This window comes from Microtus pennsylvanicus, chromosome 14 (genome assembly GCF_037038515.1).
Source record: "Microtus pennsylvanicus isolate mMicPen1 chromosome 14, mMicPen1.hap1, whole genome shotgun sequence".
In the NCBI taxonomy this organism is placed as follows: domain Eukaryota; kingdom Metazoa; phylum Chordata; class Mammalia; order Rodentia; family Cricetidae; genus Microtus; species Microtus pennsylvanicus.
The window spans coordinates 7,723,238-7,739,982 of record NC_134592.1 but is presented as its reverse complement, the minus strand read 5'-3'; the positions used below and the strand labels follow the sequence as shown (position 1 = coordinate 7,739,982).

At 45.5% G+C, this 16,745-nt stretch overlaps 2 protein-coding genes across 6 annotated transcripts in view; one reads left to right on the top strand and one right to left on the bottom strand.

Moving 5' to 3' along the window:
- Window positions 1–453: 453 nt before the first annotated feature.
- Cinp (cyclin dependent kinase 2 interacting protein) lies at window positions 454–14,161 on the bottom strand. The gene is made up of 5 exons (XM_075947341.1): window positions 14,023–14,161; window positions 9,969–10,137; window positions 4,922–5,051; window positions 1,335–1,464; window positions 454–874 (listed from the first exon to the last, which is right to left on the bottom strand). Exons 1-5 carry the CDS (start codon window positions 14,027–14,029, stop codon window positions 672–674), a joined length of 639 nt encoding a protein of 212 aa, XP_075803456.1. The 5' UTR covers window positions 14,030–14,161; the 3' UTR covers window positions 454–671.
- The window catches only part of Tecpr2 (tectonin beta-propeller repeat containing 2), a 101,266-nt gene continuing 98,671 nt past the window's right edge, over window positions 14,151–16,745 (top strand). For 3 of the 5 annotated variants that reach the window (XM_075947339.1, XM_075947338.1, XM_075947334.1), the window contains exon 1: window positions 14,151–14,286. The gene's annotated coding sequence lies outside the window, so the exon portion shown is untranslated. Of the gene's footprint in view, window positions 14,287–14,534; window positions 14,701–15,183; window positions 15,284–16,745 lie in introns of those variants that run through there. The other 2 variants (XM_075947337.1, XM_075947336.1) reach the window with 2 other exon arrangements.

Here is a 16,745-nt window from a genome sequence, read left to right as displayed (position 1 = left end):
GTTTGTGGCTGCCCTGGTCTTCTGTACATGTGGCACCGACACAGTGAAAGTAAAATCTTAGAAAGTGACAAGATTTTTAAACCTTAAATATTTATGGGATTTTACTTATAATTATAGAACTAAAACATTCTCTTCAAATTTTAAGTCCAGGGTTGGAGATATGGTACAGTGGTTAAACAATTCAGCTTAGCCGGGCGGTGGTGGCGCACGCCTTTAATCCCAGCACTCGGGAGGCAGAGGTAGGCGCATCTCTGTGAGTTTGAGACCAGCCTGGTCTACAAGAGCTAGTTCCAGGACAGGCTCCAAAACCACAGAGAAACTCTGTCTAGAAAAAGCAAAACAAACAACAACAACAACAAAAAAAAAACCAAAAACAAAAAAGGTGGAATAGGCACAAAGTAAAATAGGAAACTCGGGTTTCCTATAGAGGTGTAATATGTAAAGTATACTCAGTTTACAAAATGAGGCCCTCAGCTCATTTATTTATTTCACTCCATGGTGGTCACATGATGATCTGGGACAGGGCAGAAGGGGAGGATGGCTGCATAAGTGCTTTTGTGTCTGGAGAGGCTGCAGTGGCTGGCCCTCGGGCCAACAGTTCCCACCCTAGTGACTGTCCAGCCAGTGGTCTGAGCCCTGAGGCTGAGGTCACAGGTAAGGTGACAGGTGAGTTACAGGGCCCGGTGCCCTGTTTCCAGGAGCATGCTTTCCAGCTGCAGCTTGCTGTCGCTCTCTATGTACGGTTGGTGGAGCCACATGGACAGGTAGGTCAGGATGAGGTTGCGGTCCGCAGTGTGGGCCAGCTCAGCACCAATGGTGTGCTTCAGGAGGAGCTCCTTCTTGTATGCATTGGAGAGCCGGTGGGAGACCTCATCTGCAACAGACCAGGTACTGTGCTGCATGAGAATGCACTCTCCTAGACTCAAGCCGTGCTTTCACAGGCTTCTGGTTAAAAGCCAGAGTCAGAGCTGGCCAAGTGACTCATCTGGTAGAGCACCAACATGCGTGAAGCCCTAGGTTCAATCCCTGACACCCCATACACTGGGCGTAGTGGTGAATACTTGCAATCCCAGCATATGGAAGTTGAGCACAGACTGGAGGCAGAAGGAAGGATGAAAAATACAAGATCATCCTCAGCACATAAAACTCTCCTCAAAACAAATCAGAACAGCACTGGAATAAAGAAGGACCAAGCCAGTTGAGGGTAGTTAATTGGTAAGAAACACAAGGCCACACAGAGAAACTGTCTCCAAAAACCAAAAAAAAAAACCAAAAAAAACAAAAAACCAACAACAACAACAAAAAACAAAGACACCTTCAGGAGAACTACTTACAAAAGAAGGCCGTGGGCCATGTGTGAAACAGAAGGGGCCGGTTACTTTCTTCCCTGTAATGGTAATTTTCTAGTTCACAAATTCCCTTGGTGGTTGAAGACAGCTTTTCCATTTTCATTTGTATTTTAGTCTGAAAAAGATATTAATTTAGAGTATGAGAATATTGCTTAGAATTTCTAATCTCAGATTTAATAACTACAAAATATTTGAAGGCTAAGATTCTAGTAACTCACCCCATTACCGCCACAGACAGATTTCCAGGGTGTGTGAGCAGGTGGGTATTGTGGGTTTGTTACTCAGAGAGAAGAAAGCTTGGTGATTCCCACCCCAGTAAGATCTCTAAGCAGCACTAGTGTTTAGCTCCAAAGACCCAGCAGGCCACCATTATGGAGTGAGATAGGCAGAGAGACACTCAGCAGGTGCATTTCCGAGCTCATTGCAGCCTCTGTGAGCCTCCGATCCACACAGAGAGCACAACGAGAATCTGAAACCCACAGATCTCCCTCCCTCTGCAGCTGTGTCCTCCGTCAGGAAACACCAGCACAATCTCCACAGTGCACAGGACTGAAATCTCAAGGTCCAAATCAGGAGCAGAAGGAGAGAGAGCACGAGCATGGAACTCAGGAACGCGAGGGGTGCACCCACACACTGAAACAATGGGGATGTTCTACTGGGAACTCACCAAGGCCAGCTGGCCTGAGTCTGGAAAAGCCTGGGATAAAACCGGACTCTCTGAACATAGCGGACAATGAGGACTACTGAGAACTCAAGAACAATGGCAATGGGTTTCTGATCCTACTGCACGCACTGGCTTTGTGGGAGCCTAGGCAGGTTGGATGCTCAACTTACTAGACCTGGATGGAGGTGGGGGTTCCCTGGACTTCCCACAGGACGGGGAACCCTGATTGCTTTTCGGGCTGGGGGGAGACTTAATTGGGGGAGGGGGAGGGAAATGGGAGGCGGTGGCGGGGAAGAGACAGAAGTCTTTAATAAATAAATAAATTTAAAAAAAATCAAAAAAAAAAAAAACACAATCTCCACAGTGACAAGAAAGGATGGCACGGATGAAGGGCAGGGAAGCACCCGATTAGTTATAGGAATGATCACTAAGATAAACAGAATTAACTAGGATTCCATGTAGACTTAGGTAGCAAAGGTTTATTAAAACCAAATATCTAACCCCTGAGTATAGTTAACTGCTGCGGGAGCTCCTTCCGCTCCCTCAGCCAATAGCCTTTAAGATACCAGCCCACTTAGGTGTGGTCTACTCCCTCTCTCCCAGCTACCAGACTCCTTTTCTGGTCGTGCAGAGGGCTGTTGTCTAGGACGGTGATCTGTACATTTTTCCCTTTAAATAAATAACCCTTTTATTAATCACAATTCCAAACTGGTGTGGGATTGTTTTGTGACTTACGCCTTCAGTTAACTGCTATGTGCTTGGGGGAATAAAAGCAATATACAGCATCAAAATCATAATATCTTGTACTTGATCCTCCCAACCACCCATCCCCTGGTTTTATCTAGAGTGGCATACACTAAATTCAGCAAATGTTAATATTTAAAGGTCTCTACTTTCTGCTCAAATCAATTTATGTTTAATATTTCACTTGGCTTAACCTCCAGACAGGTTCAATCATTTCTAGTCTCCGATGGGAAGATTCTTTTTTTTTTTAAAAGATTTATTTATTTATTATGTATACAACATTCCTTCCATGTACACCTGCACACCAGAAGGGGGCACCAGATCTCATTACAGATGTCTGTGAGCCACCATGTGGTTGCTGAGAATTGAACTCAGGACCTCTGCAAGAGCAGTCAGTGCTCTTAACCACTGAGCCATCTCGCCAGCTCCCCCTCCCCCCATGGGAAGATTCTTAAGGTTAGGTGAGGAGGCGGGGCCAGTAAGGGATCTGAGCTTTCTGTGCATCCCATGGCAGATCCCTCCTAGTTCTAGAAAAGCTTAGAAGGATTCGGAGAGGAGGAAAATCTGGGGGCTCCTGACCTGTCATCTGTGTGTGCTTTGTTGAGCTAACAGTGTAAGAACAGTCCACTCATACATAGCATCTGAGTGTCTCCCACTGTAACACAGAACACACTTAAATGGGGGTGCATCTTAAGGGGAAAGGCTGCACCAATCCCCCAAGAAAAGATATGTAAAGCCAAACCTCTTTAATGGCCAGGTAAACAAGAAAAGCAGCATTCAGTCTCCAACCCTAGCTTTTGGGCTTGAACACAGAATGAGAATACTTTTCCAAGACAGTTTAAGACAAATTCAAACCAGGCAGTGGTGGCGTACACCTTTTAATCCCAGCACTCAGGCGCTAAGGCAGGTGGAGCTCTGTGAATTTAAGGCCAGGCTGATCTACAGAGTGAGTTTCAGAACAGTCAGGGCTACACAGAGAAAACTGTCTCAAAAAACAAAAACAAACCTGAGTCAGGATCGCCAGAACAAAGTTTCTTTCTTTTAAAAAGATTTATTTATTATGTATAGTGTTCTGCTTGCATGTATGCTTAGATGCCAGAAGAGGGCACCAGATCTCATTATAGATGTGGTTGCTGGGAATGGAACTCAGGAAGAGCAGCCCTGAGAGTTAGTGTGTAGAGCTTACTTTCTCTAATAAGATTTATTATTTATGTGTGTGGATGCCTGTGGAAGCCAAAATTGGGTACTGAATTCCCTGAATCTGGAGTTAGAGACAGTTGTGAGCTGCCCGATATGGGTGCTGGGAACTGAACTGTGGTCCTTAGAAAGAGCAGCAAGTGCTCATAATACTTAAGACATCTCTTTAGCCCCAGGGCAACAGGTTTCTTCTTCTTCTTTTCTTGATACAGGGTTTCTCTGTGTAAAGGCCTGGCTGTCTTGGAACTCACTATGTAGACCAGGCTGGCCTCGAACTCACAGAGATCTGCTTGCCTCTGCCTCCCGAGTGCTGGTATTAAAGGTGAGGGCCACCACCCAGCTCTTTCTCTCTCTCTGTCTCTTTCTCTTCCTTCCTTTATGGGGAGGGGGGCAGCTAACAGGTTTCCAACAGGACTTTCCTATACAAGGGATCTGGGCCCCTTGGGGAAAGGCTAACTCTAGGACAGAGGCAGGAAATATTCAAAGTAAATCTGGAACAGCTTTCAGTGCTAGTTAGGAAGGAAATGTCAGAAACATTCCCAAGCTAGAGCTGTACTGTGGGGACAATATTTCAGCCAGAACTTCCAATGCCAATGTGCAAACAATCTGAACAAGAAATACAGGACACAACCTGAAATAAGACCTGCTCTGTCCACACTGATAACTAGTGACCACGGCTGTTTCAGTATTGTGTGGCAGTACGGAGAAGTCACCATGACACAGATAGTCTGGGCCCCAAAGTCTAAATACTTACTCAATGGACCCTTCAAGTGGTTGAAACTGCCCAGAACAGTGTACTGGGCAGCATCTTGAGAGCTTCAGGATTTGTTAGGTAGGTGGAAGAGGAGGCTGAGGAGGAGAAAGGGCCTCTCACAGCTTGAACACCCCCCATGGTCAAACAAACCCCAAACCGTTCCATTAGGCCTGAGTGACAGTGATGTAGATGACCTGCACCTTTAGGTCTTACCAAGGCATCCAAGGTGACCTGCAGCTCCTCACACAGCGCTTCAAGTTCCTTATCATATTCCAGATTCGTCTTCTCTCCCTTTTCACTGGAAGCTGGGCTGCTGCTCTCTAATTCAACCTTCTCTTTACTCCTGGACAAAGCAGGAGATAATGGGTACAAATTACAAGATTTAAACTCATCTCATGCTGGGTGACCAAATGTCTTTATCCCAAGGCTTGAGGAGGAAGAAGAGTTCATAGTCAGCCTGGTCTACAGAGTGAGTTCCAAAGCTACACAAAGAAACCCTGTCTCAAAAAGCCAAAAAAAAAATTGTTATAATAAATTCTATAAAAGTCATTAGCCATGTTAGATATTTTACATACATGTTGCAAATGTTATTATAGTAGATGTTTATTTGCATACACATTGAGCATATCCATCCATCACTCAAGTTTGCTATGCTCAGATAGAACTGAGAGCCTCCAGTGTGCTATAAATGCTCTGCTGCAAAGCTATACTCTAGCCCTGGGCATCCTTGGTGTAGGGCTTAGTGCCAGAGTACAAAGACGCATAATACATGGGTCATTTCCTGAAGGAGTCAAGAGTTGGTGAATGGTTTTTAAACTGAAGTATGTGATCCATACAGTTTGGACATTAAAGGCTTGGTTTTCAGCCTATGGTGATGGTAGGAGGAAGTGCAATGATTAAGGTTAGGGTCTAGTGGGGAGACATCTATCTATGTGATGGTATACCCTTCACAGGATTTTGGGAACCCAATATCTTCTTTCTGGCTCGGCCATGAGCATGCACTATAACGTATGCCACCTGCCACAAGTGCTTACAAAACCAGGAGTTAATCTCTGGTGTTCCTCAAGAGCCATCTACCCTTTTGAAGACATGGATTCCCATCACTGGAACCTGGGGCTCAAAGACTAACTAGGCTGGGGTGGTGGCCTGTCTCTTTCATCTCAGTCCTGGGATTACAAACACACATTGGGGGCTGGAGAGATGGCTCAGAGGTTAAGAGCACTTCCAAAGGTCCTGAGTTTAATTCCAGTAATGAGAACTGGTGCCCTCTTCTGGCCTGCAGGTGTATATGCAAGCAAAACACTGCATACATAATAAATAAATCTTTAAAATACAAAGCAAAACAACAAACAAAAAAACTCAAACACACATTGGGCATTGAAGTCTGAATTCAGGTCTTTGTGTTTGCATGGTGAGTTCCTGACTGACTGAGCTACCTCTCCAAAACCTCCTTTGTCTTTTTTTTTTAAAGATTGGACTTCACTATGTAGTCCTAGCTGGCTTGAAACTTGCTATATAGTCCAGGTCAGCCTCAAACCCAGAGATCCAATTGCTTCTGCTTCCCAAGTGCTGGGACTGAGGGAATGAGCCACCACACTTACTTCTTCCCCATCTCCCAGACAGGGTTTCTCTGGGTAGCCTTGGCTGTCCTGGAACTTACTCTGTAGACCAGGCTGTCCTCAAACTAACATAGATCTATCTGCCTCTGCCTCCTGAGTGCTGGAATTAAAGGTGTGCACCATCATTTGTTTCCTTTGTTTTTTTTTCAATTTTTAAAAAATTTATGTGTATGAGTATTTGTCTATCTGTGTTTATGTGTACTATGTGTTTGCAGTGCCCACAGAGACCAGAAGAGGGCATCAGATCATTTGTAGTTGTAGTTACAAACAGCTGTTAGCTGCCATATGGATGCCGGGAACTGAACCCACTTCCTCTGTAATACAGTAGAAAATACTCTTTCTTATTTTTCTCCTTTACAATGGAGATTTTATTGGTTGAGGAGCAAAGTACACAGTCTTTTCAATTCTTAAAACATGTACCCAAACTCTGAAGTCATACATTGTGTTCACGTATCCAAGAGCCATGTGTTGTTTCTCTGTGATCACATTCCAAATGATGCTCCATCCTCACGTTTGGCAAATCTTCCCTAAGACCTCACATAGTCAAGTGCTCAAATCCTCAGTCCCACTGACCCACCATTTTATGCCAGGCACAGTGCACACTCAAAAGTTCACCCCTCACAGCACATTATACCCTGGTTAGGAAGACGGGCTGCCATGAGGACAGCTCTGACAGGGCAAGCGCCGAGGAGTAGTTTAGGCAACAGTTCTACTAGAAACACGAGACCAGATATAGCTGAAAATATTCCAGAGATAAATGCACAACCGAGACTCCAAATTGCCATTTAGTATGCTTTGTGCAGTAGGACATAAGACTAGCCCCCTCTATGGAATGTTATGTTATGACCCCCGAGACAGTCATAGCCTCTCCTGATTCAGTTGTCCTGCTATTTTCTGGTTGCACCAAAAAATAAACAACCACAAGTGATTTAATCTCTTAAAAAAATCATTTATACTTAAAAAATTGGATGAAGCGGGATTTCTCCCCACCTTTTAAAAATGTTTCTAGAGCTACTAAAAAACTCACATTTACAAAATAGTTGATAAAAATATTCCTCTGGATTGTAGAAGAAGGGAGGTGGGGACACGGACAGACATGATGGATGGTTCTTTCTCTTCTCCTCCAGAGGCTGGACTCTGGTGTTCTGCAGGCAGAGCTGTGGTTTGCTGGTCGGTCACTTCAGCTTGTTTGCCTTTGCTCCCCTCTTCCTTTTGTTTGCACATTTTTATCTGATGATTTATCTTTTCCCGCGGCCTTGTTCTGGCACTCTTCCACCTCGGCAGGGGCAGGCTTGGCCGACAGCCTAGCGGAACTAACCTTCCTCTTGGGCATAGTGGTGGCGCTGGATGGGAGGCACATGTGAAGCCGAACCTGTCACAGAGCCGCCGCACAAACTCTAGAAAATACTCTTAGCCATGGAGTCATTTTTCTAGTCTCCCTACCCCAACTTTGTCTTTTTTAGGAAAACAAATGAAGCTGGAGGTGGTGGCAAACACCTATAATTCCAGTTCTTGGGAGATGAAGGCAAAATGATAAGAAGTTGAAGGTCATTGCATCTACATAGTGAGTCTGAGGTCTGCCTGGGCCTACAGAAGTCCCTGTCTCAAAACTAATAAGGGATGGAGGCTGGAGAGAGGGTTCAGTGGTTAGGAGCACTTGCTGCTCTTTCAGAGATCCCAGGTTCCATTCTCAGTATCCACATGGAAGCTCACACCCTTTTCTGGCCTTTTAAGGAACTGCACCTATGTGATGCACATACATACATGCAGGCAAAACACTTATATGCATAAAGTTAATAAACCTAAAAAACAATAATAAGCTCTGGCCAGAGAAAGAAAGCTTAGTTGCTAGGTACACTGACTGCTCTTCCAAAAGACCCAAGCATCCACATGGCAGCTCACAATCATCTGTAATTCTAGTTCCAGAGTAATGCTCTCTTCTGGCCTCTGTGGGCAGCAGACACACAAGCAGTACACACACACACAGGCACAAACAATATCTATATATACTAACAAAAAGGTATATAAAATGAACTGGGTGCAATGGTTCTGGTGGGGGCAACCTGTGATTCCAACTCCTGAAGGAGGTTATAGCAACATAGTGAGGTCCTGCCAAAAATGTAAATAAGCCAGGTATGGTGCACACATGTAACCCCAGCAAGTTAGGAGATCCAGGCAGGAAGGGCTCTGGGTGTTCAGGGTCAGCTTAGAGGAGGGAAACTGTTACAAAAGAAAAAGGGCCAGCTTGGCGGAAGAAAACTGTAACATGAGCAGGGCCAGCTTCCTTGTTGGGGTTTCTGTCTGCCTGGTACCCCACAGCCGGCAAGCCCCAAAGAAAATCACACAGAGATCTCTATAAAGATGATTGGCCCATTAGCTTAGGCTTCTTATTAGCTCTTATGACTTATATTAACCCATTATTCTGATCTATTTTAGCCATATGGCTTGGAACCTTTTTCAGCTGGCAGGTCACAAGTTGCTTCTTTGGAGTCTGGGCAGGAGTGGGAGGAATGGGCTTCCTCCTTCCCAGAATTCTGTTCTCATGGCCCCCACCTCTACTTCCTGCCTGATTGACCTACCTATACTTCCTGCCTGGCCAATCAGCATTTATTCAAAACATGACTGACAGAATACAGACAATTCTCCTGCACCAGGAAACTATTTAAAAAAGAACCAAAAAGCAACCAAACAGAATCAATAAATGGAAGGGAGGGAGGAAGGGCTAAATGGTAGGCAGTGGTGTAGGAGGCCCTCTGTATTTGTGTTGCTTTATTTGGTTGAATAAAGAAACTGCCTTGGCCTTTTGATAGGGCCAAGCACTTAGGTGGGCAGAGTGGACAAAACAGAATTCTGGGAAGACAGATGCCATGAATCTCCGGCCCGAGAAGGACGTAGGTTAGAATCTTGCGGGTGAACTACAGTCACGTGGTGATATACAGATTTAATAGAAATGGGTTAATCAAGATGTGAGAGTTAGCCAATAAGAGGCTAGAGCTAATGGGCCAGGCAGTAATTTAATTAATATAATCTGTGTGATTATATCGGGGTTAAACTAGCTGGGTGGTGGGATGCAGCCCGCTCCCCCTACTACGCAGCAGTATACACATGAAATCCCATTTACCTACCATCCCACATTCCTAAGGACAGTATCATGTCTTCCTCTTCCCAATCTTTTCCTAACTTTATAAACAGATGTAAACAATATGAAGTATAATTTTATATTTACTTTTACATTTATTTGTGTGTATATAAAAATGGGCCCATTTATGCCATGGTGTGATGGGCAAGGATAACTTGCAGTTTGGTTCTCTCCTTCTACCATGTGGGTTGTGAGGACTGCACTCAGGCTTGTGGTAAGCACCTATACTCACTGAGCCATGTTCCTAGCCCAAGGTGTCAAATGTGTAATCCTCCTGTCCCTGCCTTTTCAGCATATCTTACCAATGTGGATCACAACACCTGGCACACATCTGCATTTAAGTGTATATGTATGGTTCATATTTGCATGTATCATTTTTGTCATTCTTTTGGTTCAATATTTTGTTTTACTTTATTTCACCAATAAATTCTCACTCCCTTGATTCTTAGGCCCAATGGTTAAATGTGACAATACAGAGCATGGGAACTCCACATGTACTTACAATAAGCTGACTTTCAAGTTGGCAATATTGCTCACGGTGGTAAAACCGGCGTCATTGAGGCTTTCCCACTTCAGGATTAAGTTATGCCAATCAGCTGCATTGTCCTTAATTTTCCTTGCACTGACAGATAAGACAGGTTTCCTGGGTGTTGCAATTCCAGGAGTCTTTGCTGAGAGGGACCAAAAGAAACATGACTATTAAGGAACACATGATCACAGCCATTCATAGTAAAATGGTCTGAAATGTCACACAAACTGGATAAACCAATGTTCCAGAATCTAAGAGGCTGTTCACAGCTCATGGCTCCATAAACACTTGTCTACTTTTCTTTTTAAGACAGTGTCTCATCTGCAAAGTGGTGATAAAACAGCATCTACTCCATAGGGCTGTTAGAAGTGGATATACGAGTTTGAGGCAGACTGGTCTATGTACTGAGTTCCAGGCTGGCCAGGGCTACACAGTGAGACCCTGTCTCTAAATAAAAAAAAGAAAAAAAAAAGTATATTAGTAATATACGCTGTGAGGGCCTGACATATAACAACCTGTATCACAAGGCCTACTACTAGTACCCAAGTCTGCCTATCCCTTCTCCAATACGGTCTTTAATTTACTCTTTTGTGCCTCAATGCTGGCTCTGTACCATTCCAACTTGGGTCATACTAATTCTTGTGTGTCTTCACTCACCTAGTTAACTCAGTATTATTTAGGGCCCTGGTCTTTGTTTTAATGGTATTGGGAATGAACTAGGGCTATAGTCCCAGCCCATTTTACTGTATGAGACGGTATCACCAAGTTGCCCAGGCAGGCAGAAGCTATTTTATAGCTCAGACAGACTTTGAACTTTCTATCTTCCTGCCTCAGCCTCCCTAGTAGCTTGGATTGCAGCCTGTACAACCATACCTAGCCCATAGCTCGTCTTTTAAATATACTGATTTTTTTTCATTCATTCTTTACTTAAACAACTAACAAATATCAGTAGGCTACCTTCAATATGTCAAGTATGAAGAACGAAGTGACTGAATGAGACTAGGGCCTTTCCCATGGCACTCACCTTCCAAAAGAGAGTCAAACAACACCCACGGAAATGATCTTAGCCAGTTCAGATTGTAAGTACTATGCAAAAACTGGAACAGGAAGCCAGGTGTCATGTGCTCCAGAGAGTGAGGCAAGAGGATTACTAAGAGTCCAAGGCCAGACAACCACTGTGAGTTAAAAAGAGGCTAATGTGGGCTGTGTAGTAGGACTCTTCTTGTGTTAGCATGAATATGAGGTGTGAAGCCAGGGAGAGGGAGTCAGCATGGGCCCTGATATGACCATGAACTTGGTGAGTATAACAGACAGGACAAACCAGCATTACCAGGCTAAAATGGAGAAAGAGAGGCAAATACGGAGGAGCTCACACAAGCAGAGCAGCATGTGACAAACAGGACAAACTAAGCACAGTGAATAGCGGGCAATGAATAAGGTTGGGGCAGAACAGTGACATAATGTCCATACCTTATATCCTACCCTCATTGCCAAAACAAGTAAAAATTGGTTAAAAATACTTCCCTTGCTGGGCGGTGGTGGCGCGCGCCTTTAATCCCAGTACTTGGGAGGCAGAGGCAAGCGGATCTCTGTGAGTTCGAGACCAGCCTGGTCTACAGAGCTAGTTCCAGGACAGGCTCCAAAGCCACAGAGAAACTCTGTCTCGAAAAACCAAAAAAATAAATAAATAAATACTCCCCCATGAGATAAGAAAGTGGAAGGGAATGCTGGGTAAGAGGGTATCATTAGAGATGGGGGACAGAATCAAAAGAGGGCCAACCAAAATTAAGTATGAAATGCCATAAAGAAACCTGCTACTTTGTAAGTTACTTAAAATGAATAAATAAATGAAAATTTAAATTCTCCTGTATAAGGACCAGATGGTGATGAGGACAGAAGGAACTATTTAAAATTGGACTGGAGGAGAGTAACAGAATTCTTGTCCTTTTTTTTTCTTTTTTTACTTTAATCTTAATGTTAAGGCCCCCTCCCATGAAAGAAAATCCTTAGGGTTTTGAGTGGAATATTCCATATGCTAAAGTCTTGTAATGGTGCTCTAAGTGTCAATGTGCACACAGGTAAAATGTCCACTTTTGAGACATGAAATGTGGTAACTTCTATTTGTATCTTGACATCAAACTATCAGATTTTAAAGATTCGTTTGTGTGCTTCTGTTGGAGTGTCTGCCAAGGCCAGAAGGTGACTTATCTCCTGGAGCCAGCAGTGTAGGTGTTTGTGATATGCCTAATGTGGATGCTGGGGACCAAACTCCAAGACTCTAGAAAGGCAGGAAGTGCTCTTAACTGCTAAGCCACCTCTCCCACTTCAAATTTTATTTTTCGATAATTTAGTCTCACCTTCATCAGGGGACTAGAATATTTTGAGACCCATTTTTTTCTTTTTTCTTTCTTTTTTTTTTTTTTTTTTTTAGTTTTTCAAGACAGGGTTTCTCTGTAGCTTTGGAGCCTGTCCAGGCACTAGCTCTTGTAGACCAGGCTGGCATCGAACTCACAGAGATCCACCTGCCTCTGCCTCCTGAGTGCTGGGATTAAAGGCGTGCGCCACCACCGCCTGGCAAGACCCATTTTTTTCTGATGCAAAAAAATTATAGCTAAAATTCTATTTGTTATTGACTTATTATTAACGTATCTGTAAATTGCAATAAATATATCTGCAATAGCTAAATGCAAAAATGAAACAAAGAAAGAAAGGTATTGCCCTGGTCAGTTTCGCTGTTAACTTGATATTACCTGGGGAGAGCCACACTGAAGAAGAGCTATTTGTGGGGATATGTCTGTGTGATGAATGACAGAAAGGGCCTAGCTCTTGGTGCCACCCTCGCGAAGTGGTTCTGGGCTGTATAAGAAGACTATCTGAGGGCCTGAGGATGGCTTAGAAGTTAAGAGCACTTCCTGCTCTTCTGGAGGACCCAGCACTCACATAGTGTCTCACAACCAGCTGTAAGTCCAATTCCAGGGGATACTACAGCCTCTCTGGCCTCTTTGAACACTGCACACATACAGTGCACTTAGATAAATGCAGGCAAACACTCATACAAATAAAATAATAAATGAAATCTTATAGAGACAAACTAAGATAGCTGGCCGTGCATGAGCCTGGGAGGGAGCTGGAAAACAAGCAGCCTTCCCTCACTGTTCCTGCTTGGGTTCCTACCCATTTCCCTCAGTGATGGACTGTGTCCTGTTAGGGTAAACCAAATAAAATAATCCCTTTCCTTCCAAAGAGCTTTCTAGTAGGGGTACTTTACCACAGCAACGGGAGGCACATTTGAAGAGTTCCATCAAATACCTTGGTTACATTAGGAATCACCGCAGTAGACGTTTGTCACCTATACCTTGGCTGTCATCACATTCAGCGGATAACAGTGAATCTAGTTATCCGCTTAATGTCTATATTCCCCGCTGGACTGAGTTCAACCAAACTAGTTCAGTCTCGTTTCCTCCCATATCTTGCACATAGTATATGCTGAATCAAACATGTTACATGGAGGAACTGCTCTTACTACCTGTATTTATCCCTAGGTGGTGGTTCCTAAGAGCGAGTATCACATCGGACGCAGTTTGCAGGCCCCACTTAGGAACTCAAAGCACAGCTCCGAGGTCTAGATACTCACAGCCAAGTAGGGAGCTATCAGTGATCGGTCACAGGCCAGGGCGGTACTGAAGTTACTCCATGAGACCACTGCCATACGCACCAATCGGCACACAGAGACAGCCTTTATTACAAGCTGCAAGCTCCACGGCCGGTGTTCCTGACTGCCGGAGTTCAAGCAACGGTTTCTGGAGGGGCAGGCATGTTGGGCCAATGGGCTCCGGAATGCTCTGAGCGTCACACCTCTGACAAATACTTCACGTACATCGCCACACTCAGATCTCACACGGGAAAGAATAGGCTCCGGACAGCCCGCGAGGTTCATGCGCGCCCCGCAAGTCACACGGCGGGCTCCCGACCTTCCCCCAGACCTGCAGCCTCACCACAATAGGGGAAGCACAGCCCTCGCACGCACCTTCCATGCGGTCCACAGGTAGATATCAACAAGGAGACCCGAGGCTCCGCCCTCGGACTGAGGAAGTGACGTCACTTCCGCTCCACGGGTCGGCCAACACTTGTGGCTCTGTCACTCTAGCTCTCCTCCGCGGAGTCGCAGCTGCTCTCGGAGGCCCAACCCGTTGCCCAGGCAACAGGCTCCCGGCAGCCCCTGCGGCCCGGAGTGCATCCCGCCTCCTCCGGGCTGGCGGGGTTGACGAGTCCTGAGGGGCTGCCGCGGGAGGTGAGTCCGGGAGCGCGCTGGCGGGTCCCCGATGCCGCCGTCGTCTCCGACGCGGGCCCCGCGCCGTTCCTCCTCCTGGCAGAGCCGCCCCTCCCTGTCTCAGCCGTCGGGGCTCCACAGTCGCGTCGCCGTCCCTCTGGCAGCCACTGCGCGCGGCACGTCTGTCACAGCCCGCGTCCGTGCCGGGCACCGGGCGTCGCGGCGTTCGCACACCGCCCGGGGCCGCGGCGGCGCCCCAGCTCCCCTTGCTCCTCCCCTCCTGCCCCACCCTGTATCCCTCTCGCCGCGGGCTCCAGGCTCCTCAGCCTGGAGATTGACGTTTCGTTCTTTTCTGTCCCTCCGACCCTCAGCAGGAAACCCTTCCGTTCGCCCACCAGCGCCAAGCAGCTGGCTTGGGCACCCATTAGGAGTTCAGTAAGTGCTGGTTAAATGCATAAGCCGTTGCCTCCCGGTTAATAAGGACTGTGTGGCCTCGGAGGCGGAATGGGCAGTGAGGGTTAAAGAATGGGATGACCCCGGGGTCAGACCCGAGGTCTGGTCACTGCACTTCCCTTTCTTATCAGTTTGCTGGAGCAAGTGTCAACTTCCTAGCTTTAGTTTCGTCATCCGTAAAACGGAGGTGATAAGTTTTTATCTTGGGGTGGTGGAACGTTAAATGGGTCAGTGCATGCACAGTTAAGTACAGGGTCTGCTGATCCATCTCAATAAAGGATAGTTTGACCTGTTGTCACCCACACGACTCTGCTGGCTTCGCAGCCTTTTCCTCGAGTCCATTTAAGTCTCTGGCTTTCTAGTACCTTATCGTTTCCCTTCTCAACTTTGCTTCTTTTTCCTACCCTTTTGTGCTTTCTCTTTCTCACTGATATTCAGGGACTTTTCTGTTCCATTTGTTGGCAGAATGTGAAGGGTATTGTTTTGTCATTGACTGGAAAGATCATTTGCAGCCGAAATTTTAGAAACTTTTGAAGAAGGGAGCTGCGGAAAAGCTGGGTCCTAGGTATGAAGCTGCTCTAGTCCCTTATCTCCAGAGTCTGTCTAAGCTGTAACCCTTTTTGTACCTTCTTGTACTCAGCTGTAATGCTGATATGCACTGGGACCGTTTTGTTTGTTTTTGTTACCTGACTGACAGCCAGTCACTACCCTCAGGAAGGGTGTAGCCTGGCTCTTGAGATTTCAAACCTGCGAATCCCATTTGATTTTCGGGGTGGACTTGGGAATCAGGGATGGAGAGGATGAAATCTGGTCATTTTTTTCCTAAGTTTAAAAACTTATTTTATGTATATGGGTGTTTTGCCTGCTTGTGTATTTGTGCACCCATGTGTGCAGTGCCTGCAGAGGTCAGGAGAGGGCATCAAATCCCCCAGAACTAAAGTGATCTATCAGGTGGGTGCTGGAAATTGAACCCTGGTCCTGTGGAAGAGCAGCCCTTGCTCTGAAGGGTTGAGCTACCTCTCCAGCGCCAAGCAAGTTTGTTTTGATGTCTTTTTCATTGTCTTTTTAAATGTTTTTTGTTTGTTTGTTTTTGTTTTTTTCAAGACGGGGTTTCTCTGTAGCTTCGGAGCCTGTCCTGGAACTAGCTCTTGTAGATCAGGCTGGCCTCGAACTCACAGAGATCCACCTGCCTCTGCCTCCCAAGTGCTGGGATTAAAGGCGTGAGCCACCACCGCCCAGCCTTTTCAATGGTTTTTAATGGACTTGTTTTCAGGTTTTTCTGAGGAAGTTATTCTTTGGGTTGAGGAGGATCCCATTTTACAGTAGCTTCTATATAATTTGAACCAAATGACTCCTAGAACTTAATAGGGAAAAAGGAAGGAAGCAGACAACAACCGTTGATTGAATTTGGAGAGATGAGGAATGGAATAGGAGAGTTATACAAATAATAAAAATGGGCTTTGGGGTCAAGCCTAGAGAATTCTGCCAGTATTGACCCAGGAACTTGGGAGAGTCAGAGGACAGATATTAGGTGGTGTGTTTTTTCTGCTGTTGTTTTGTTTTATTTTCTGAGACGAGGTTTCTCTGTGTGACAGCCCTAGCTGACCTGGAACTAGCTCTATAGGCTGGCCAACCAGGCTGGCCTCAAAATCATAGAGATCCTCCTGCCTCTGCTTCCCCACTGCTGGGACTAAAGGTGTACCTTTAGTTTCAGGAGTCGGGATAGGTCTTTCTTTCTCTTTCTTTCTCTTTCTTTCTTTCTTTCTTTTTTTTAAAAATGAATTGTTGAGGCAGAAGCAAGTTTAGATTGCATGTTTGTTTCCTGTGCATGTACGCTTTGGATCTGGTCGTAATAGTTACGGTGAATCTTTGCTGTAGTCTTGGGGCAGCGTGGCATAGTTTTTTGTTTGTTTTGTTTTGGGGACAGGCTCTTGCTATAAAGCCCAGATTATCCACAGACTTGCCCTCAGCACAGGGTTTTTGAGAGAGAGATTAATACAACAAAGATGAGTACAGTGTTGATTGTA